Source organism: Phalaenopsis equestris, unplaced genomic scaffold, assembly GCF_001263595.1.
Source record: "Phalaenopsis equestris unplaced genomic scaffold, ASM126359v1 Scaffold000297, whole genome shotgun sequence".
NCBI lineage: Eukaryota > Viridiplantae > Streptophyta > Magnoliopsida > Asparagales > Orchidaceae > Phalaenopsis > Phalaenopsis equestris.
In genome coordinates, this window is record NW_018164739.1 from 2,412,468 (window position 1) to 2,435,803 (window position 23,336).

At 35.0% G+C, this 23,336-nt stretch overlaps 1 protein-coding gene across 1 annotated transcript in view; it reads right to left on the reverse strand.

Annotated features, from left to right (window-relative positions):
• The window catches only part of LOC110025345 (putative SWI/SNF-related matrix-associated actin-dependent regulator of chromatin subfamily A member 3-like 2), a 33,235-nt gene extending 17,280 nt beyond the window's left edge, over window positions 1-15,955 (reverse strand). Inside the window, exons 1-10 of the mRNA XM_020725782.1 lie at window positions 15,176-15,955; window positions 14,922-15,055; window positions 14,671-14,806; window positions 9,535-9,588; window positions 9,313-9,462; window positions 9,066-9,217; window positions 8,904-8,997; window positions 8,581-8,847; window positions 8,329-8,475; window positions 8,103-8,258 (exon numbers count right to left, since the gene is read on the reverse strand). Of these exons, the coding sequence (XP_020581441.1) occupies window positions 8,103-8,258; window positions 8,329-8,475; window positions 8,581-8,847; window positions 8,904-8,997; window positions 9,066-9,217; window positions 9,313-9,462; window positions 9,535-9,588; window positions 14,671-14,806; window positions 14,922-15,055; window positions 15,176-15,706 (1,821 nt within the window). The 5' untranslated portion in view covers window positions 15,707-15,955. The remainder of the gene's footprint in view (window positions 1-8,102; window positions 8,259-8,328; window positions 8,476-8,580; window positions 8,848-8,903; window positions 8,998-9,065; window positions 9,218-9,312; window positions 9,463-9,534; window positions 9,589-14,670; window positions 14,807-14,921; window positions 15,056-15,175) is intronic.
• Window positions 15,956-23,336: the final 7,381 nt, after the last annotated feature.

Here is a 23,336-nt window from a genome sequence, read left to right on the forward strand (position 1 = left end):
TGGGTGTGAGTGCATACAGATGGGGAATCCATGAGTATAGCCTTCACCTTAGCTTTCGGGCCCGTTTCGATTTGATTCGAAATAACATTTGTAAAGAATACTCTTCCTGGGTTGATTCAATTATAAAAAGTTGAGAAAATGATATCCTTCTTGGATTGATTCAAGGATCTTGGCCTCTACTTTTAGATCTTTTTTATATAACTTTGAGGATTGCTTCACCCTTATTCATTCGATCTTTTTGGGTGGATCAATTCCTCCTCTCCCATCCCCATTTTTATTCTTTTATTTCCTTGTTTATTGGTTCGATTTTCTGTGCTTATGTTTGATACATAAGTGCACATGTATAGCATTTTGCTATGGTCGCAAGTAGGTCGATTTTTTTTTTTGGGCGATCGCAAGTAGGTCGGTTGTCGGTTTTGTTTTGGGGCGTAGGGCGATGATGATAAAGGCACTCCAGTGGTAAAGCAGAATGATATCTTATCGTACAACACCAGGACTCAATTCTGGGACCTGATGAACTGTAGGATAAAAATATCATTTACCGACATAAGACTAGAGGGCGATCAGCACCTTCTTAGGTTGTTGGTAGTCCTAGACCCGATGACGTGATCGACTTGTGGACAACTATACTTTCTTTTAAAATTGATAAAACAAACTGATAAGAACAAATATAATGTTTTATTAAATATTTTCACTTAAAAAATTGATACAACTTCCCTTTTGTATGGATGAAATCCATATGCACGCCAAAAATAATAAATTTTAAATATATATCACAACTTGGTTGTCCACCTGTTGATTACCAATTGTGGGCCAATGAGTACCCTCCTAAGTTAGGTTCAGTAGGATATTCTTCTAGTGGAGTGGCGGACTTTATACATCCGGGTGACCGAGTAGCCTTCAACGACCTTCAAGTACAAATATATATATTTGAGTCTATCCCCGACCCAAGTGCTTGCGATCTCCTCTTTTCGGACTTTTTCGTATGTTTTTCTTGAAACTTTTAGACAAAGCACTCGTGGTCTTTTCTCCGGGATTTTTCCAAGGTTTTTTATAGTTTTATTTTGATTGTTATTCGTCAATTTTCTCGAATTTTCCGTCGGGAATTATTTGTCGATTTTCTCGAATTTTTCAGGTAATGTTTCTTTTGCTTATACAATGAATACTAGTTAGCTTAAAGAAGCAGCAGATTTCCCAAATTTACAGGTGTGATTTACATTGCAACATTTTTATTTCTTAGCATGTTGTATTACTCTCCTAGCATATTATACTGTTTTTCCTAGCACGTTATATTATTCTTTCAGCATGTTATACTGTTCTTTCTTTTTACTGTACATTCTACTATTCTTTTCTTTTATACTGCATGTTTACTTTGATACACACTATACCTTAGTTTAGGAAAACCTAGTGGTTATATAAAAATTAACATCAAACCTGGAGGTGCTACTACGAAGAGCTTTGAAGCGAATACTGTGAGCAGCACGACGAGGAACAACTTTAAGGTGGATTATCAACATCAAAACACTTTCATATCACCGATCACTTTCCTTAGTTTAAATAACAACCCATAGGAGTTCGGGGTGGTTTGTTTAGCACAGCGTAAACCCTCACATATCACTTTTAGGCTTTTGCACAACCCTGTTGTGCAATTATAAGTCCTAACACTTTAGAATTCTGAGGTTACCGTATGGTACATTGTAAAACCTCCTATCTTTTTAAGTTTTTTGCACGATCAGATATTGTGCGAATATAAGTCCTGAATTCTAAATAAATTGCAGGATTAAAACATTAAATAACTCATTTAAAAAAAAACATAAAGTCAAACAATAAGATAGTTGAGAGATCACTGGAGTTTCCCCTATATCTGTGATATCCCCTACTTTTCATTCTTTTGGATTCTTTAAAATAACTGTTCTTATTTAGGTCATTCTCATTTGATTTTCCCATGTTCAATTGTGGAAACCTAAACTTTGAAGTCTTGAAGGCAAAACCGTTTAGCTTAATCGAAATTTTTCTTAAGTGACCCTCAGTTATTTAAGATGTAATTAACTATAGGGGTTTGCCTCTATAGAGAACTTGGAACCCAGGTAAAATAAACCTTATCTAATCCTTATATTAGGTAGGAGAACTTGTTGGCTTAATATAATTAATATATGTTGGCTTAATATAAAATATTTTACAGACCAAACGGATGTCACAAATTCTTTAGTTTAAGTGATTGAATAACTACTACAAGTGGTATGTTTATTCTTCGAAATAACTGTATTACTTGTGATATCGTGCTTAGTCACCAAAACTATCCAAAATGTGAGACCGGTTTGGTCTCATCTATTTTTAAAATCAAAATGTTACTTTCAAAAATCATATTTATATCAAAACAATTTTCATATTTTCCTATATTTTTCAAAATCAAAATTAAAACGGCCGACAATGGCTTTTTGAATGTAGCAAGACATAGTTGGTCGTCAAAGGATACTCACAGACCTGTAGAGTTGACTATGAGGAAGCTTTAGGTACTCAATTGACTTTAAGAAAGCTTTCTCATAGAAAAAAAAAAGTCTCCTGAGAAGAAACTTAAGGTGAGCATAACATTTAAAATCGGTGTCTGAATTCAGACATTCAAAATCTTTAAATATGTTCCATCAAATATAGCAATTCTCAGTGGAAAAGAAAATAAAAGATTTACAAAAAAAATTGTGTGAAAGGTTTGTTCCAAAAACAAAAAAAGAGAAAAAAATTCCCATGAGAAAAAGGTTGAGGTGAGCCTAAATCAAAAAAATTGATGTTTGAATCTCCCCTAATTAATAAAACTTGAAAAACTCTATTAAAAAAATTATTCTGATATTATATTTACAACTTAAGTTTTTACAAAGTATCATAGTTTGAAAACCCTGTTCACCATGTCCATGAAAATTGTTGGTGCATTGATCAGTCCAAATGACATCACCACAAACTCAGTGCGCATATCGGGTCTTGATAGTATCCTTCGCTATGTTTTCTTCTTTAATCCTCAACTGGTGATAGTCTGACCTCAGATCAATCTTTGAAAGTATTGAAGCCCCTTCCAACTAACCAAACAAATCCTCAATCCTCGGCAGTGGATATTTATTTTTAACAGTGAGCTTATTCAACTCTCTGTAATCAATGTACATCCTGAAGCTCTCATCCTTCTTCACAAATAACACTGGAGCTCCCCAAAGTGAGGTGTTAGCCTAATAAATCTCTTATTTAACAATTCCTGCAGTTGGTTCTTCAGGTCCCGCAACTCTTTAAATGCCATTTTGTAGTGCACCTTGGATGCAGGCTTAGAACCCGGTAAGAGCCCAATAGTGAAATCAATCTCTTGCACTGGTCGTAGCCCTGGTAAGTCATCAAGGAACACCTCAAGGTATTCTCTTACCACTGGAATATCACCCAAAAACTTCCTTAGAAGTATCTGTCACCTGCGCAAGAAAACCCTGACTTCCCTGATTCAATAATTTGCAAGCTTTCATGCAGGTAATTATCATATATGTCAGCTCTCTATCACCAGAAAATTTAACTTTTACCTCCCCAGGTAGATTTATTTTGACGGTCTCTTATTGCAATCAATAGTGACAGTTTTCAAACATTCAATCCATGCCTAAAATCACATCAAATTCCACCAAATGCAACACAATAATTTGGACATTAGAACCATTTCCACCAATCATAAGCTTCACCTCACATTATTGATCAACTTCCATAAAAGTACTATTTCAAATTCTAGTTGACAGTATCACAGTCATTGAAATGACATTCAATTGCATCACTTTAGACAGTTCATACTCTATAAAAGAATGTGACACCATGAATCAAATAACACTCTCATCGGTCAACTTTGAAGATATATGATATCTATCATTTAAAATTATCGCATTAAGCATTTAAAGTTACTTTATTAATATATTTAAAACCTTACTTGTTTTACGTATGACATGACATGAATCCTAAGATGCTTAAAGCATGTTGGTTAAAATTGTTAAAAGGAAAACATACATGTAATGACGTCAGGGGATTCCTTAGCCTCCTTCTGTGATAATCCATACACTCTGGGTTGAGCATTCTACTGAGTTTGACCTACATTCAGTCTGTAGATTCAGCTCCCCTCAATCTACCATATCTCCTTTGAGGTAGTACAACACTGCTTCTGGAATCTATTGGAGCATTCTGACCCAATTTAGGGCAATTCTTCGTCATATGTCCTGGTTAGTGGCACCAAAAAAAAGTGTTTGATTTAGATAGACACTCGCCTTTGTGAGACCTTCCACATTTATCACACTTCTTCACTTCAAATTGGGTGCCAACTCTGCTGAATCTAGCCTTCTTAGCACTTGTTTCGCCTGACTGGAAGGACTGCACTGAGAGCTCTGGAAATCTAGACCCCTCTGAATTTCTTCTCCTCTAAATGTCCCTCCTCTTCTGAGTAGCCTCAAGATTTAGCTCAATCCTCCAAGCTCTCTCCACCATAACTAAGTAATTATTGATTCCAAGGGTAATCAATGGTTGTCCAATCACATCCCTAAGCCCTAGCAAAAATCAATGGCATTTCTCCTTTGCATTAGGAATCAACTGTGGTACATACCTAGCGAGCACGGTGAATTCAGCTTCATACTGCATAATCAAATGATCACCCTTCACCAACCAGATAAACTTGCCTTGTATTTATCTCTTGGCGAACAATAGTACAAACCAATCTCTGAAAATGCTCGCGAACTCGCTCCACTGAATCATATTATTGGTTTTACCAAAAAATTCTCTTGCAGTTGTTACGCCACCATCTTTCTGCTTCTCCCCCCAATGCAATAGTTGTCAATGTAACCATCCTCTTAGGAGGGCCATCCATCGAGAATCTTCTCCACTCGCAACAACCAATTTTCAGCATCTACCAGTCCTCCTTCAGAAAAGAGAAGTGGTCTCAAATTTTAAAATAATTTTAGGTACTTATCCATCTGACCTCCTTCATCGAAACTTGCTTGAGTCTGTGAGTTCTTAATCAGTTGCGTTGCTGCAATCATCACCTTAGTAAATGCATATGCATTTACAGTAATTTTTTGGGGTGTAACAGCTTCTACAGTATCATCTCTAACCTACTCCCCCTGATTTTCCATATTTCTAAAATAGCATAAAAAAGATTATAAATAGATACGAATGAAATCTTTATCAACAGTACTTATGAATAAAGTAATCATCCTAATAGCTCTTTTAGATTATGATCCAACCTAATTGTCTCTTATACCACTTCTGTCAAAACTCGGCTCGGTGTTTAGAATTAACTAAGGCGGGAACAGCGGTCCGACAGTATTAACATCTAACTATCTTTTTTTTTTAACTTCCAATACATATAGAAGAACCACTGAGCCACAACGTACAATAAAATCAAAAGCATCAAGAAGCAATAACATCCAAAAATAACATCTTAAGCCATTATCGAACAATATATCAATGTTCGAACGAAATAATAAAGAGAAACTATTCTCACAAGAAATATACCCAGCAGTAGTGATCCTCCTCTAGCAAACAAAGTCTCTCTTATCAGAGATATCCCCTAAAATTTTTCTTCTAAAAGAAAATATAACTGCAACTGTAAGTAAAACTTAGTGAGTATATATAATCTAATATACATTAAATTTCTTATGCTTACGGTAAATTTTATTAACGCTTTAACTTTAGTCGTTCACATTTCACTTTAAGTAATTACCGTTTTTAACTTTTTTTAAAGTCATAACATGATTACTGTCATATCCGAAGATATCCTTAAAAATGTGTCCGAATGCATCCTCAAAATGTGTCCGAAGACACCCTACAAAATGTCCCCAAATGTACACCTCAATTTGCACCCGAATGCACATTTTTATTATTTCCTTTAATGTGAACAAGTGCATTACATCCTCTGTCATAGGGTAATATTGTACGACTTAAATATTTAACTTTCATTTCATTTCATTTAAATTACTTCATTTTTTAAAAAGATATTAAGCATTTGTTTTCTTTTTTCTCCTTTCATTTATCCTTTTATTCTTAAGTTACGACATTCATACAAACATAAAATGATTGGCTAAAGCATTAAAGAGATTCTTTCTTTAAAAAAATTTAAATTCAATACAAATAAGAAGATAATTACTCATATTGACTTGGAGACCTCTAAAAATACTTATTCCTTCACTTCACTCCTTTGGACAACCACCTATATTAATTGAAAGTGCATACTTAAATTAAGAACCCTTCATTTTAAATAGATCATTGAATTAAATATTCATATCAGTTACACAAAAGATTTTATCTACTTAATGTTATTCAAACATGAGAATAAAAAAAATGTAAATTACCTCCACTTATCTCTTTCATTCTCCTTACAAACTTCACGGTCCCAAAATACTTAGTCTTTTGAACCTAACTTCTTAAATCCCTGATTCAAATAAACTATATTTTAACATAAAAAATAAGTATATAGCATTAGACTAATTTTGCTTTTAAAAATGAAGATTTACCTTATAAGTTGTTTAGATCAATCTCCTATCTCACTGGCACACCCCTCCCAAACTTTTCTGCGAATTTGAATTCATTATTTGTTTAATCCCAGATTTCAATAAACTCTACATTAATTAATTAAATAATCGTACCCTCACACATTAATATAATTATTCATCTAACAATATTAATTTAAATATTACACATACATATTTTTAAAAGGCTCGGTCTCAGCCCTAGCTCACGCACGAAGCTTCGGCTTCTTCCTGTACGTGAGCAGAAACTACCCCATTTCTTCTTCTTCGCGGCTCGTCAGCAATCAATAGAGTAGCGCACTGGCTCGACTCCCTCCTCTTCTTCTTGCACGCAAGCACCTTAGAAATCATGACTCGTCTTCCTCTTCTCCTACGCATAGCTCGAAGCGCATAGCTCCTCTTCCTCTGTTATGTGAGCACAGTGCCGAAGGTCGCATCTCCTCCCTTCCTTCTCGACTTCGACTCAACCCAATGCAAGTTATCTCCACCTCCTCCTTCCTTCTCACAGCTCAATCCAACGCAGCGTACAACACCGCTGCCTCCCCTTCCTCCACAATTGAGCATGACACAAATCCGGTAAGGCATGAACCCCTTTCCTTCTTCTTCCTGTTCGGCTAGAGTCGGATAAGCCACAATAACTTCTCCTCTCTCGATCTCTCCCGCTCTCTCTTACTCTCAAGTGCTCATGCGATTGTTAGAATGGTGTAATACGACTCTTAAGTCGTAGTCGAACAGGTGCTTATCTTGGTGTCTATTCGAATTATTATTTTATAATAATATTTTTTTTTCTATAATTACATTTTCATTGCAAAAGGGTATAGTTGTTATGGTTTCAAATTTAGGAGATTAAAAACAGAAAGAGTTCGTGTGCCATTAAATTTCTCTTTTAAAACTTCATAATTATTATCATAATGAAATTTGCAGCAATAAAAAAATAAAGTAGTTATTCAATTGGGTGAATCTGTACAAAAATCCTTGGTAATATTATGCGTTCTAAATTCTTGCATTTGATTGTTCTCGATAATTTAAATTCAATCGTGAACTAATTTACAACAGTAACTTCAAGAAAATTTGATTTAAAAAAATAGCAATCTAAACATAGCCAAATATCAGTTGATTGGCAATAGGGAATAAAATCATGCAACAAATAAAGAAGAGTAGATCTGATCAATAAAAAGACGTAAATTAGTATCCATTAAATATAACCTTTATATTGTCTAAGCTGGACACAGATTCAAAACCATTGCAGCAATGCAAGACAATAAAGAGATCCAAATATTAGCTATAACTTCGTGTATGATCACACATAGCACTGTGATTAAAGACATTAAGGACAAAAAAAGGTTGTAAGAACGCATGATTTAGCTATTGTGAACCTAAATGAAATATTACAAAATTGATGACAAAAAACACAAACAAGCTTATAAACAACGTAGCTTGCCAACAAAAATACAGAGCATCATCAAACCTAGCCTACGTGGACTGCTTGGGATCGTCTGTGAACAGTAATATGAAACATTTATCTTAACTTGGAGTCGAATAAAAAATATAGCATACTCAAAACTATATAGAGTATACCTGGATGGGAGTCCCTGTAAGACACCATCTTCTGTCAGCAATTAGAGCTGCAGCAGCAATAGAAACTTGGCTTTTTGAAGATTTTATAATGTGTGCTTCATCCAGCACAATTCTAAACCATTGAACTGAGTAAAGCCCACCATTTTCGTCAGCATTCTGCAAGATAAAAAGAAATTTTTTTTTAACTGTTAAATACTTTGGTTGTTAAAATATTAGCAGCAGTTACCTCGGCCGAAAATTCTGATGCCAGCACACCATAGGTAGTAAGAACAACATCACTCTGTGCAAGAATCTTTGCTTCTTTTGGTCTACTTGCTCCATAATGAACATAAAGAGAAAGTGAGCCTTGTTGGGCATGTACCTCAATCTCGGCCTGTTATATCATAGAAATAAACCTTTCAGCCCTCTATAAATTCATATGAATAATTTTATAATTAAAATAGCACAAGTCATGCTTCAAAACATGGCATGAGCATACCTTCCACTGGCCTAACAGTGTCATAGGACAGACAATTAGATTACCACCTCCAACCAGTATGGATTTTGATTTCAACTTGGTAAATCCATAGATGCTTGCTGCTTTTTTTGAAGCACTAGACAACTTGTCAAGACCGTCACCAGCGTTACCATCTTCATTGGAGCTCTGAATTGAAGAACAAGTAGGTGATTTTCCTTTCTCAGAATGAGCAAGCAAAAGAGCTAAGGTCATTATAGTCTTGCCTAATCCCATTGCATCTGCCAGAATCTTCAAACATTTTCCCAAATCAACATACATTTCAACAAATTAGAAAACAAAAGAACGTTATTTGTGTATCCTCTAGCAATTTGCTGAGTGCTAGGAAATTCTGTAGTAGCATCACCCGAAAATGCATTCAAGTAAATAACGTGATCATTCCTATCAATAAGAAAAGCGAGTTACTATAATGCTGTTGTGTTTAAAGAGAAGTTTTAATTTTAACATACTTATCAGGAAGGTGATATGCATCCCAACACGGATGAAGGGTTATTGCAGCCTCCTCTAAACATCTTCCTTTCTCTAGCTGCAGCATCCAACGAAGGGCCTGTTTTTGATAAGAACGCAATTCACACAGCAATGTTTCAGGTGGATCCATTTCCTAAAAAGGGTGAGAAATAATAAGGTTAGTGAAGCAGAAGCATAAAAATATCCTACAATTTAAGGGGGAAAAAAACACCAAAAAAGAAGAGATACCTCTAGTTCTGAGCCATCTCGAATTCCAGCAATATTATCTACATCAAAATCTGATATGTTCTCTTGATTATTTTCAGCTTTACTTCCATGCGAAAGTAACTTTCTAAATTTTTCAGCTGGTACAGTTGATGAAAGCTCTGTTGGAATTCCCTGCATAAGCACAATAATTTGATATCACTTGCTCAAGAATAAAATTACATAAGCATATGAGTTAGATTGTACCTTCAATTCAATGGTCCGTTTTTTACCATATAAATCATCAGGACTTAACTCAGCCTGTTTTTAAGTCATCAAGAGATGTCAAAAGAGAGAGAAAGAGAGGGAAAAAAATTAAATTATTAAAAAAATAAAGTCATTTACAAACAAACCACCTAATTCCTATCCATTTGCATATCAAATACCTAAACTTTTTATATTTATACCCCCCAACTTTTTCACATCACATGAAAAATACTACCTTTTTTACATTTAAAAAGTGAAATACACCTTTTCATGCATAGCTAAGGTGGTATGTATGTTAAAGGTAAACTTTAGCCGTTAGATATGTAAATACATAGGAATTGAGTGGTATGTACATAAATCTTCCTTAAGAAATATAGTAGTTGTTTCCAAATAAGAGTATTCAAAGACTATACAGGAATAGAACAAAATGAACCTACGACATTTATTTTTCTAATTCAACACACCCAACCCATCCGCCCAAAATCTATTCCAATAAATAAACAAACAAGACAACCATTTAGTTGCCAAAGAAATAATTTTTCTCATTTTTTACCCCTCGAAAATGTAGCCCTCGTAGAATGGAAGTGATAGCTTCTAAAAAATCAAAGTGACAGCAAGTGCAGTAAGATGTTAATAATGGAAAACTCCTATTTGATGCGTGAGGAAGAAAATAATGAGAATTTTGAGAGAAATAAGAGAAAGAGTTCCCAAATTTCTGCAACATTTTATCTTATTCAAATTAAGACTTCCTCTATAAGTAGAACCACAACAATAAATGTATCCAAAAGAAAAGTTAACTTCGACTAAGCGAGAGAGTGAAAAAGACGGAGTGATCAACATCTAGAGATTTTGCATGACAATAAGAAAGGCTAGTACCAAGACATCGTTTCTTTAATATTTCTATGATTTAAGATTTAAAAAAAAACAAAAATCAGAATTCGAAAACATGCTATCTCCCACAAAAGGTTTACTTTTTGGATGAAAATCAATTGCATGTCATTTATTGCCACCTAGGGGTGTGCATTATTTGGTTAAAACAGAAAAAACCAAACCAAAATAAAATCTTGCTTTATATAACTTAATGATTGTACGGTTTGTGCCTCAAAATACTTCAAGATTTCCACCTCATCTCAAGACATAAAACACCACAATACTCAACTGCACAATTTTAAATCTGAGCTAAATATTGTGCATCTCTGTTGTGCCTTGTATTGGAAAAAAAGAGATTTTCATGAGGCGTAACAAATTATTTTGACCTCCATTTCACCTCTATAATTTATCTCTCTAAACAAAGTTAAAATGTGTTTTTTAAACACTTTTCAATTATTTCACTACTTTGATAAATACATGAAATCTCTTTGAAAGTTACCTAAATGCTTCAAACTTCACAAAAATATTGCAAAAAGAGATCGCCAATAGTTCTCCTTCCTTCCACATCCTTAACCACCCCCTTTCCCTTCCAACCTCTGAGCTACCTCCTACACAAGTCTATTAATATTGGTCTCATAGTTCTCGAGTGTAAGTACATGGCCCTTTCGAAAAGGCTCTGAGGAAGTGATCGTTGAACAAATGACTTTTCATGGAGGTTGAATTCAGTTATCCCTTGCTTTTCCTACATAAGTTTTAACTCCGCTAATTAGTTGGATCATTGTGTAAAGTTGCTATTTCATCTTCTAGATCATAGGTTGAAGTCTTGTTAGGTTAACACTACTCCTGTTACATATCTCAAAGTCAACATGTGGATGTCCAAACTAACACAAGGAGTCAACTAGATTTAAAATTTCCAAACCTTATTGAAGTGTGACTTAATTGAACAATTGATGACTTTCACACATTTTAAATCACTTTCCACGTTCATATTATACATGCCATCAAGTGGGAAACTACATGTTCATCGTAACAAAATCAAGGATATACTGATCCAAACAAGAGCAAGGCATGTAAAGAGAAGATGAAATGTTTGATACTTGCTACAAGTCTAGTGAAAAATTAAACGTGATCATGAACTGGAAAATATGAGGATTTGTAAAAATACTCTTTCATATAGGTATTGAGTAAAACTATGCAAGAAAAAGGTACTGTACAGAAATGCTCAATAAAACAGGCAGAAATAAACTATCTAGTAAGATACTGACAGAAACCAACATTGAAAACAAGTGCTAATGTACCAAAAATTAATATAATCATTACCCATTAAATGATAAATGAGAACATAAACATAAAGAAGCTAGACACTCGTTACAAGAAAAAAACCTATAAAGTAGTCATAAATCAATAAAACGCCACGAGGGAAACGTTGTAAATCAGTATAAACTAGGGTTTAAAAAAAACACTACTGAGAAAATTAATTATAATTGCCATCAAATTGCAAACAAAAAAAAAAGAGAGAAGGGGGGAAAAAAAAACAGAAGTCTTTGGTTGATGAGAACATGGTAGATGTTGACATAATTTGGTTTAGAGTCCTTTCCATAATAAATTATTTATTAGAGAACATGTTTTTCTTTCTTTTTCCAAAATGGTAAATTAGTAATTAAGATGACATAAACGTTATTTGGAATAGTTCCCCTAAAAATACCCCATCCGTTGTAGAGAAATCAGTTTTAAGAGTTTCAATTTCAGTTTTTGTCCCGGTATTTCGGAGGAGAGGGATAAGAAGGGAATCATAGAAGTGCCCCAGACTCCGCCACAATTGATCCCAAAGCTCAGAACTCTCATCTCTGGAGGTTGTCAAAGACAGAAGGCAGCGGCTTCTAAGGGCAGGTGGTCGCCTGGCAGCAGTAGTGGGTGGATTTTTCCTTTGGTGCAGAAGGAAAGATGGGAGAACAAAGAGAAGGGACAACTGATTCTTAGCCTTGGTTGATTCTACAAACTGGCTTGTCCAGTATTCTTGTTTTTATCTGCCTTGAAAGTTCTTGATCCCTCAGCTTCCATTTCTAGAAAGAAGTTTGGAGAACCAAAACCCTAAGCCTTTGCTGTAAAGCTGTAAATTCCAAAGCCTGTCATCTTTGTTCAAATTGGTTTTCTCCACATGTATAAGGCATTTCTCTTGCCAAAATTTCCTGCCATTGGCGTTCTGTATCCAATGTTGTACAAGAAGAATTGGGCTAACCAAGAATAATATCAGGTGAAGATATCAAAAAAACTGAATTTACGGAATAGATGAAAAATTGACACTATGGGATTGTATTCCATCCTAAAGGAAGATGTAACCTCATAATTTCAAACATGAACTTCGAAGTTTTAACCCAAATCTGCAAATTAGCTTCATTTACGTTGAATCAGTAGTTTACCAAATCATTTAATACTCACAAACTAATTCCAAAAAAATAATGCATAACAAAGAGGCTGCCCAATTTACCAACATTCAAAAAATAGCACAGCATACAGAATTATACCATACAACAACAAAAATAACTTCACATATTTCTTACAAAAATAATCATAGGATTATAGAGCATGCAGTGGACTATTCTAAAAACTAGTTATTTCAATACAAAAAAAAACACAATATGAAGTCTTGAATCCATTTAGGACGTCGGGGCCCATATTGTTGGTGGTTTCACACAAACCGGGAGAGACCGGTGCAAGGAAGGTAAATGAAGAGGATGAATGTGTTCGTCAAGCCTAATTATGTGTTTTGTTTCTCAATCCTTCTCTGGCAGAGCTAAGAAGATGATCTAATGAGAGGAGGGGGGCAAGTGAGGTCCCATGAGAGTTACACATGAGATCCTCCAAAAGAAGCACGGAGTGTTGATCCCCTTGAATCTTTCTATGCACCTATCTCATAAATGTTCAAAAAAAATATAAAAAAATGTGAGTCATGATGTACAAAGTCTATCCAGGGTATCTTGATGAAAAGATTACGACATGTATGTAAGGCGGCTCATAAATGATAATATGACATGTCGATTCTTGTCGTAAGTCATGAATTTTGCGTTTTGTTAATTCCAAGAAATGTGAGCTCAGTAGATTAGCATGTTGGGTCAGTCTTCTTGAAAAATTCACTGAGATAATCCAGCGGGTCAGTTCGACAATTTAGCTCGACAACTGATACAGAACAGCTGGAAATTTGGGAATATGGTTGGGGGTCACCTTAAGAGATTATTTTGACGAAATTTGTATCTTCTGAGTATTTGAGCTTATCGGACCCACTCAGCCTACAAGATATATGTTTTTGCCAACAAAATCTGATTTATGACAGACATGAATATTTTATGGCACTTCTTTGGAACTATCAACTGAGCCACCAATCTTTGATCACTTAAGTGGAGGTATAAGGTTCAAATCCTTAAAATGAAAAGCCACATTATGATGAAATATGGACTAATCACACTGTTTTGTAAGCAAATTTCATTCTTCAAGAGCATTGACACATCAATAAAGGAATAAGGCACACAAATATATTTCGGATGGGGATGAACATTGTGTGATCAAGTAAACAAATGAGAATTTAGTAGTATCACATTAAAATTGTTGTTTAAAGGATTTGTGAGAGATATGTTACTTTGGTGACAAATTTCTGCTACAAAATTATGAGTTGATAAAATGACTAAAATGGATATATTATGATTTTTATATAATTATGGGATAACAAAATAATCCAAAATATTCATTAATAAATAAAATAAATAATTAACTAATTAATAAGATAGAAAAACTATAATTCATAAAAATCGCTTTTCTAATTACATATCCAAAATGAAGTCCCAAAAATGTCTTTTTCTTCTTTAAAACAACAGTTCATTTTCTCATAGGTGTTATACCAAACACTTTAAGTTGTCTGGTAACAGATTTAAGTGGGATTTAACTTGCCAAATAGCAAAAAAGGCACTTTTAAATCCTGGATTCCACAAATCTCGTTTCTTCTTAGTTTTCTTCTCTTTTTTTTTTTTTACTTCAATCCTGAATTTACTAAATCCTGCTGTTATAAATCTGGATTTACACCATTTACTAAAGCAGCTAAAGTTGTTACCAAACAGTCCCTAAAACTGCAATTTTTTTGTTTGAGTGAAAACAAACAAACAATACTAAATAGAGCCTACGAGAGATACTAGGAGAAGGAAGTAGAAAAAAATATAGAAAAATAAACTGCAATGAAAGATAGTTAACTTTCTTGAACTATACGTGAAACTCAACCTTCTTAAATGGAGTTAGCCCCAGCAATTTGAACAAGGCTGGAAGTGGATGAATCGTAGATTCATCAGTACCAGAATTGGCGACCTTAAGTGGTGTTTGATGACACTTGCGTAACATTGAAATCTTGATATAAACACTGTATCGAAGATCAATCAAACCACATAAAATGCTAGCAGAAGAATTATAACTGGTTCTGTCGCTAAACCTATCGAATAGCTTCATTTCTTAGGATCCGATTACCTTAGGCATACCTGACTGACAAAACGATTGTATCCATGATGCAGAGGACATCCGGAGCAAATTTACAGAAACCCGCGATCTTAATCTTTTTTTCCTTGATGAGCGGTGAAAGACAACGAGCCCATTCGTTCGGTATGCGACCAATCTTCAATGCAGAACAACAATGAGGTTCGAATGAGATTATTGTAGTATCAGTCAAATCCATGGAATAAGAAAACAGGAATTCTGAAGCCTCAATAAAATAGAAAGATGAGATCACGCCAACCTCGCCGTGTTCTTCAGAGAAAAATCGGACAATCTCCGAACAAGAAGCTGCTGCACGTCCTCGACCAGAAAATTTTGTAGAAATATTTGATATTTTAGTTGAAGGGAAAGAAAAGGTCACTGGATCACCCGCCCTCAACCTTCTTCCCTTGCTGGTAGAAAGGCCAGTGAGCTCCGAACTTCCAAGAAGCCACCATTCATCGTTTCCTGGAACAGATTTGCTGGAAGGAGCTTCAGACGGTGCAATGGAAGTATTTCTAGTAACAGGTTCTACAAATAAGTTAGCGCATGAGTTCGGCTTCTGCGCAGGCTCTTCGCTGTGAAAAACAGGTTTCCTATTGGCAAAAGCAGGAGATTGCTTGACAGCACTCCCGTTCTCCCGAAGATGTGGGGTGTCCAGTATAATGTTGATTGCGGCAGAGGGATCGTTGTTGCCCATATGAAGAGCGCGGATTATGTCCATTTCGGAGAGATCCTCGCCAACCACGGATCTGACGAGGATTACTTGCTCGTATGATGCCTTACTTCCCATAAAAGCGGGATCAAAATGGGAAGGAAAACCTACCAAGAAACCCTAACCTAAGCTGCGGAAACGAACGGACCCTAACGAATTCAGAACAATAACTCAGACCAAGCATAAGACACCGCAAGCGGAGAATTTTAGTCGACTTTCAGGGGAGAGGTGGAGGAAAACGCAGAACAACAATATCGACGACGGTTAGCACGACATTACGCGGGGTCTGTGCTTCAAATTTGCAGACGGACGACAGTGCGCGGGGTCTGAGCTTCATACGTGGGAAAAAATTTGCTGCTCAAGCAAATATGTGAAAAAAAAAAAAAAAAAGTTTATATGGAGGGTTATATCGACATTATATTTGCATTATATCTCTTATAATCTTTATATAATTTTTTTAAATCTACATATAACCTATATATATGTGAAAGCAGAAGCGCAGAACTTATTTGTAAGTTCCAGTAGGTTACAGGTAAGTTATATAAATATTACATGGACGTTATAAGAGATATAACGTAAATATAATATCGATATAAATCTCATATAACCTCTATTATGTACGCAACGCTGCGTATATCTTACATACAAAAATTTTTCTCTCGTATGTGCGGACAGATGCTATTATTTTGGGTGTTAATTCATATTATTGTTCAACTCTATCACTAACACTTAAAATATTATGATCTGCATCTAATTCAGACGTATTTCATTTGGATGTTTTGTGTAAGGCACCACGCCTCGCTAGGGATGTCAAAATTGTTGATTGTTTGCAAGCTATTCGTGTACGGCTCGTTAAAAAGCCTGTGTCCAATTCGTTCATAAGTTAGCAAGCCAAACATGAACAAATTTTTCACGTTCAATATATAAACAAGCCAAACACGAATAATTCAACTCGCGTTGGCTTGAAATAATTCAATTATATATATTTATATTATTGATAAGTTGTATTTTTTAAAAATTTAATTGACTAACAAAACTACAAAGATTTATAATCAACTAAAATTATTAATTAAAAAAATTGAATAAAAATATATTAAGTTATATTTAAATGTTATTTTAATATAAATAATAAGATTTGAATTCAGCCACAAATCACGATTGTGAGACTAAGGTTGTCAAAATAATTTTTTGTTTATGAATAACTCGTGTTCGGCTAACTAAGCAAATGAGTTGAATACGAATACTTTTTTTTTTTTTTTGAAATATAAACGGATTCAAAACGACAGTGGTATTTTCTCGCTCATGTTCGACTCGTTTAGACCCTAAGCCTCGCTTCCCACCCAGAAGAGTTAGCAAAAAAGTGTCGCACAGCTATCTGCTTATACATGTTAAAACTTGATGAAACTTCTGTGAGTAAATATGAATAAATTTAAATTTAAAATATTCTTGTTGTAATCAATGTACAATTTTTTGAAAAATCTAAAGTTGTGAGGGCCTTTTCTAGTACTTATATTTTTGGACACCACAAACATCAACAATCAAAGATAGGAGAGTAATTTATGTGTCCTAAAAAGATTATTATAAAGTACAAATATCAGAACATTTTGAGCAAGAAATATTTAAATTCAAATTCAAGATAAGTTTTGGTCTGATTTCAACAAATTTATAGTCAGACGGAACGTCTTGACAAACCTTCCCAATCATATTGAGAGTGGTCCAATTGAGTTCAAGCGAACACCACAATTGAATTATAATATAAGACTTTAATACATCAATTGAAATATCAAGCTATATCGAAGGTTGGCATGGTTATAATCAGATTAAGTTGTTTGACGACAAGAATCCAAAGAGTCTAAGATAAACTAATTTTAAAGTCGTCCAACAATTAAATAGTTAAAAAAAACTATGTGTGTACAAATGAATCAATGCTTGTCTAAAGTACTATTTATATATCTTGGTTAAATTTATCAAAATGTCACACTTATAAATTATAAATAGGTTTTCATTTTAACTTAAAGTTACAAGGAGAATAAAAGAATGAAACGAACTAAAGCATAACTTTTGAAGAGAAGTGCATGTGAACCGCTACGAGCAATTGTTGTAGCAAACTACAGATTTGTTAGCCATCAATTATGACTTTTAAAGCCAACTACAGCTGTTGTCGCTACCCACAACAATTTTCATAGTTCAATTATGATTATTGTAGCCAAATAACTATTATAAAAATTGATTGTCAGTTTTTATATTCGCATGTTTAGTAATTCAGGAGAAAATTGGGTCGTTCGTACTTTCAATTTTCTAGTGAATTATTTTAATCTGTTTAGATCAATTATTTTTCGTCTTTTTTTTTTTTGATTTTTTCCACATAAAAAATTTAGTTCTCTCACAAATATATCCGTGTGATGACAAAATATACGGAGTTAAGGCTTAAGATTTTTCTATCGTCAACAATTTTTAGCAAGCAACATGACTCTTTTCTTTTAAAATTTAACGAATTTCTTCCATATTCATACTTGTGAAGAATTTTATATGAAGGGTTATATGCATGAAGACACCTATTTAGAAAGATATTGTATTAAATATTCATGCAACGTTCATTCCTTAAAAATCTAATTAAGATCTATATTCCAACATATTAAATTTTAGATTTTAACTTTTTATTAAAATTTAAAAGAAATTATTAGATGTTACCTTAAAAAATGATTATGTATATATATATATATATATATTAATTTAGTGATAATTAGTAGACCTTAAGAAAATTAATATGTAAATAACTTTATATTTTATTTAACTTATTAAATACTAAAATATGTTCTACATAATAATAATTCTAAAAATTAATTTAAGTATTTGAACTCTTATTAGAACACCTTTTCATACTCACAAGCTATAATTTTATATGTTGTATATAAGAAAATATTGAAAATAATATCTAAAGTTCAAATGAGCAATATTTATAACTAATTTATATTTTTTTTTTCTTAAAAAAAATTATTGTTAAACATAAATAAGTAAAAAAAAAACATATAATTATGAAATTCATTTTTATTTGTGTTATAAAATCACATTTATATGAAACATCAAACATATTAATCATAGTTTAATTATCATTTTTGTTTTGATAAATAAGATAGAATTATTAATCTTTAAATATTAAACTCATTTGTTATATTTTTTTCCCCTATAATATGATTTACCATATTACTTTGTGAACCATCAGTGCAATATAAAATTGTGAGAAAAATAGAATATAGTGTAAAATTGCAATGAATTTCAAATACAAGTAATAAATTTTGAATGTATTTAAATAAATTTCATAGTTAATGTCATTGTGAACTCCCCTATATTATCGCTACTGCCCATAATCGCCCATTAGTCACTGGTCGTTGCGGCTGTCGTTACATGAGGCACCACGATCACGTTGTTGTGTGCTACCACTTTTATTGACTCACTACCACCAACCACCGTTAGCCGACTGGCACTACTGACTAGAGGTGTAAGCGAGCCAAGTTGACTCATGAGTCAAAGCTCAAGCTCGATTAATTTTAAGTTCAAGCTCAAATTCATTTAATTAATCAAGCTCATGCTCAAGTTGAAATTCAGGGTTGCTCGTGCTCAACTCAACTCGTTTACAACCCAGTGCCGACCACCGCTCAAAGATTTTACACCACAATTATAATATACATTGTATGCACAAAAAACTGTCGGCATGAATCTCAAAATGTTCTTACGGCCGAGAATGACAGTCGGGCAATCAGAACATCGGGCTAAATGAACATTATCTGAACTGACCAATCGACGACCGATCGCTCGGTCAAAGTCAATTAGTACATGGTGTCGATGGATCCCATTGGCATGCCACTCTTACGGACCTAGTAGCATCCGGTCACGACTAGATGATCGGTCAACTTTGCTTCACAGAAACAAGCACCATTCGACCGATCACTTCGATGGACCAAACTCAAACATATCGACCAACAGATAACCGCTTTATTCAAATTCAAATTGTAATACAAATCAGAAAGTAAACAATGCAAATCTGGTATCAAATCAACACGCTAATTGTGTTAAGGGTGGTTTCCATAACTATTCACTCATTTCTGTAAATGTATCCCCTATAAATAGGGTGTACAAAGATGAATAAAGAGACCCCAACCTGAGGAATTTTACCTGACCTCTCTATTGAGAATTTCGTAATGTTTTCTTTCTCTCTCTCTCTCTCTCTCTCTCTCTCTCTCTCCCTTCTCCCAACTCTAAGTCTCGAGACGTGTATTTTTGAATAACAATTCAGAATTCAATATGTTGAAAGGTCGTGTGGTGATCGTGGAACATACCTTAGACGAGAAGCAAAGCCAATTACTAAGGAGAATCCACGTATAGAGAAATAACACCCATAGAATTCAATAGAGAGACAATACGTCGAAACATACAGAAATAGGTCCACGTGTTGCGAGTGAAAATTATGGATTGATTCGAGGCCTTCCAAGCGGCCATAAAGTAAAGGAATGTCCAATAGCAACCTTGGAAGGGAGATACTCAGGGAACATGTCCCCAGAGAGCTCCCCTCGACATTCTGCCAGCTCCCAACAGCCAGGCCAGTGATAGGCCGACCAAAGGGCAAGCAGACTCCTAGCGCACCGACAGTGTGGGGTCTACGTTGATGGTCAGACACAGAGAAGACCGAGGTGGAGCACCTACCGAACTGAAAATAAACAATGCCTTCTCTCAGTGAATCTTGGATATTGTCCCCCCAGCGAAGCAGAGGATTCCTCACTTCAATTCGTATAAAGGAAAGTGTGACCCGACGGACCTCCTGGCTTCTTTCGAATCATTGGACGAAGTCTTACAGATCGATGACTCCATGAAATGCAAGCTTTTTCAGACCATGTTGAAATAGGCTACACTTAGGTGGTTTAATCGCCTACTAGATGGAATCATCCCATCATTCTTTGAATTATGAAAGCTCTTCCTGACACACTTTGCTATTGTGAAAAAAATAAAGGAAGGTTGCATAGACTTTGTTTTAGATCAATTTGGGGGGGGGGGGGGGGGGTAATTGGGGGGGGGGGGGATAAAAGTTTGCAGGCTTACATCACTTGTTTCTAGAAAGAAATGTTGGAGTTAAGAAATTTGGAGCCCCTCATCACTCAAATCGCCCTAAAATGTGGGATTGGCAACAAATGATTCAGGTATTACCCGAACCTACTCAAGCCAAGGACTGAACTGAACCTACTCAAGCCAAGGACCTTCGCGGAGGTCTTAGAGTTATCAAATGGCCACATCGCCTCCGAGGAAGACGCTATGGAGTTTTCGGAAACTAAAATGTGGGGCATCCAATAACAAGTTGTAGAGGGGAAAGGGCCAAGATAATGACATAATGCAAAAAGGCAATCGAGCCCCTAGTGACCGACTAACCGATAATCCTCGATCTCAGGTTAACCGAGAAGGTGATCGAGGCAAAAAGGGTCAGCAATACTTTTCTAGTCAGCAACCATCTCAGTACTACAAGTGACTACATGTGCAACGAGAGATGCAAGGACCAACACCTTTTTAACGTGTCAATGGTCGAGCTAGTTTAGGCCATTCAAAACAATGACTACTTAAGAAAAACCCCTCCACTAAAAACTGCACTAGCATTGTACAACCCAAACAAGTATTGCACCTACAATTGAGACCTTGGACACGATTAGGAGGAGTGTCGTCATCTCTAAAATTTGGTGGAGGATCTCAACAGGTTCGAAGAGTTAAAGGAGTTTTTCATCGTTGGAACACACACACAGCGACAGGGGAAGGTCCGCAAACTAACCAATGCAGGCAAAGGAAATCCATCTGACTAGAATCATCCTGGCCATCTTCGATGGAGGCAGAAGGCCACCGTCTAGCTTAAAACGATACAAGTAGGGGAGATATGTTCTGTCACCTCTTACACTCATAATCACCCCTCAATTATTTTCACGGATGCAGATCTCACTCAAAAGAAAAAACCCATACAATGAGGTGATCATCAGTACGATGCTCATAAACAAATAACATGTGGGTAACATCCTGGTCAACACGGACAATTCAGTCAATATTTTGTTCAAAATGGTGTTTGACAGAATATGACTCAAAACCGATCAATTAAATTCACCGACCGATCCATTATTCAGCTTCTCTGGCGAGCAGAAGGAAGCCTCGAGAGTGATCACATTGCCTGTCTCATGGGGAGAATAAGAAAAACAGTTCACCAAAACGGATACTATCTAGTGGCAGAATCCCCACCAACCTACAATGCCACCTTCAACTAACTACTACTTAATTGCTACCAAGCTGTGACTTCAACCTACCACAAGACCATGAAATTTTTCAGAGATGGAGAGATAATCGATGTCCAAGGAAACCTGGAACAATCTATTAGTTGTTACATGCTAGCGGTCACCAACATCGATCACAAACTGCTCAACATTCAGATACAGAGGAATGGAGGTCAAGAGACCGACGAGGCTATCCTTCGAGTGTCTGTCACAGATGAGGAAGAACCTGACAAGGTTTTTCTAATTAGTGAAAGTTTTGATGCAGGGCACAAGAACTTACTGATCAAAACCCTTTTTCCAACATCGAGACATGTTTGCCTGAAAATATAAGCGAAACTTCTTTTATCGAGAATATTCTTGAGTCTCCCCCAATATATAATTAGCTACAGGGATACGTTCCTCTGGGAGACACTTGACCCCATAACAAAAAAGTTTTTTTTTTCCTCCAGTTATGGATGGTTTATGTAGCGACTCTCTCCATAGATATTATGTTTCATGATACTTCAATATGATCATATCCGGACCAATATTCTCGAATCATCACCTGAGGATTACCAATATATAAGCTTTTCACTTGTTTTTTTTTATTTGTTTGCTTAGTTGTTGTCATATATCCTTATTTTCAATTTCTCTTATCTTGAATCATTGATATGATTTAGGAGAGAGATTTGTTCGAATAAGGAAATTATACAACGACGTATAAAAAGACAAATCAACGACTCTAAGTGTATAAAAAATAACTTAGAAATCCACAAACCTAGGAGCGTCTGGTCGGGACAGGACGACCATCGGACTTTGCTTTGGCAAGAAGGACCGTCATTTGGCTGACCGCCTCGGTCGAGCGAACTTAAACACGTCGACTAACAGATAGCTGACATATTCAAATCAAATTGTAATATAAATTCGGAAGTAAACCATGCAAATCTAGTATCAAATTAGCACATTAATTGTACTAAGTGTAGTTTCCTTAAGCAATTTCTCCTTTCTATAATTGTATGAATACCCCCCTTTAAATAAGGGGCAAAAAGACAAATAAAAGGGTCCCGGTCTGAAGACTTTTTCCTGGTCTCTCTATTGAGAATTTTCTAACATTTTTCCTCCCGGCTCTTACTCTCAAGGCGTGTATTTTCGAATGACAATTCAGGATTCAAAATACATAAAATTACATATTCATACGTGTAATATATATAATGGATTGTTTGGTTTGCTGAAAATGACGTGCAATGTGAAAAGTATGCAGAGTATTATTATTACAATATATTTTAAATAATTTATGATCGTTTGGTTTACTGTTAAATAAACACAAGAATTTATATTTTTCTATTTGTTTTTAAGTAAATTGAAAATAAAATAATAATTTATTTGGGAGACGAGCGGCGGGCGGCAGCAAGTGGGGGCAAGATAATGACATA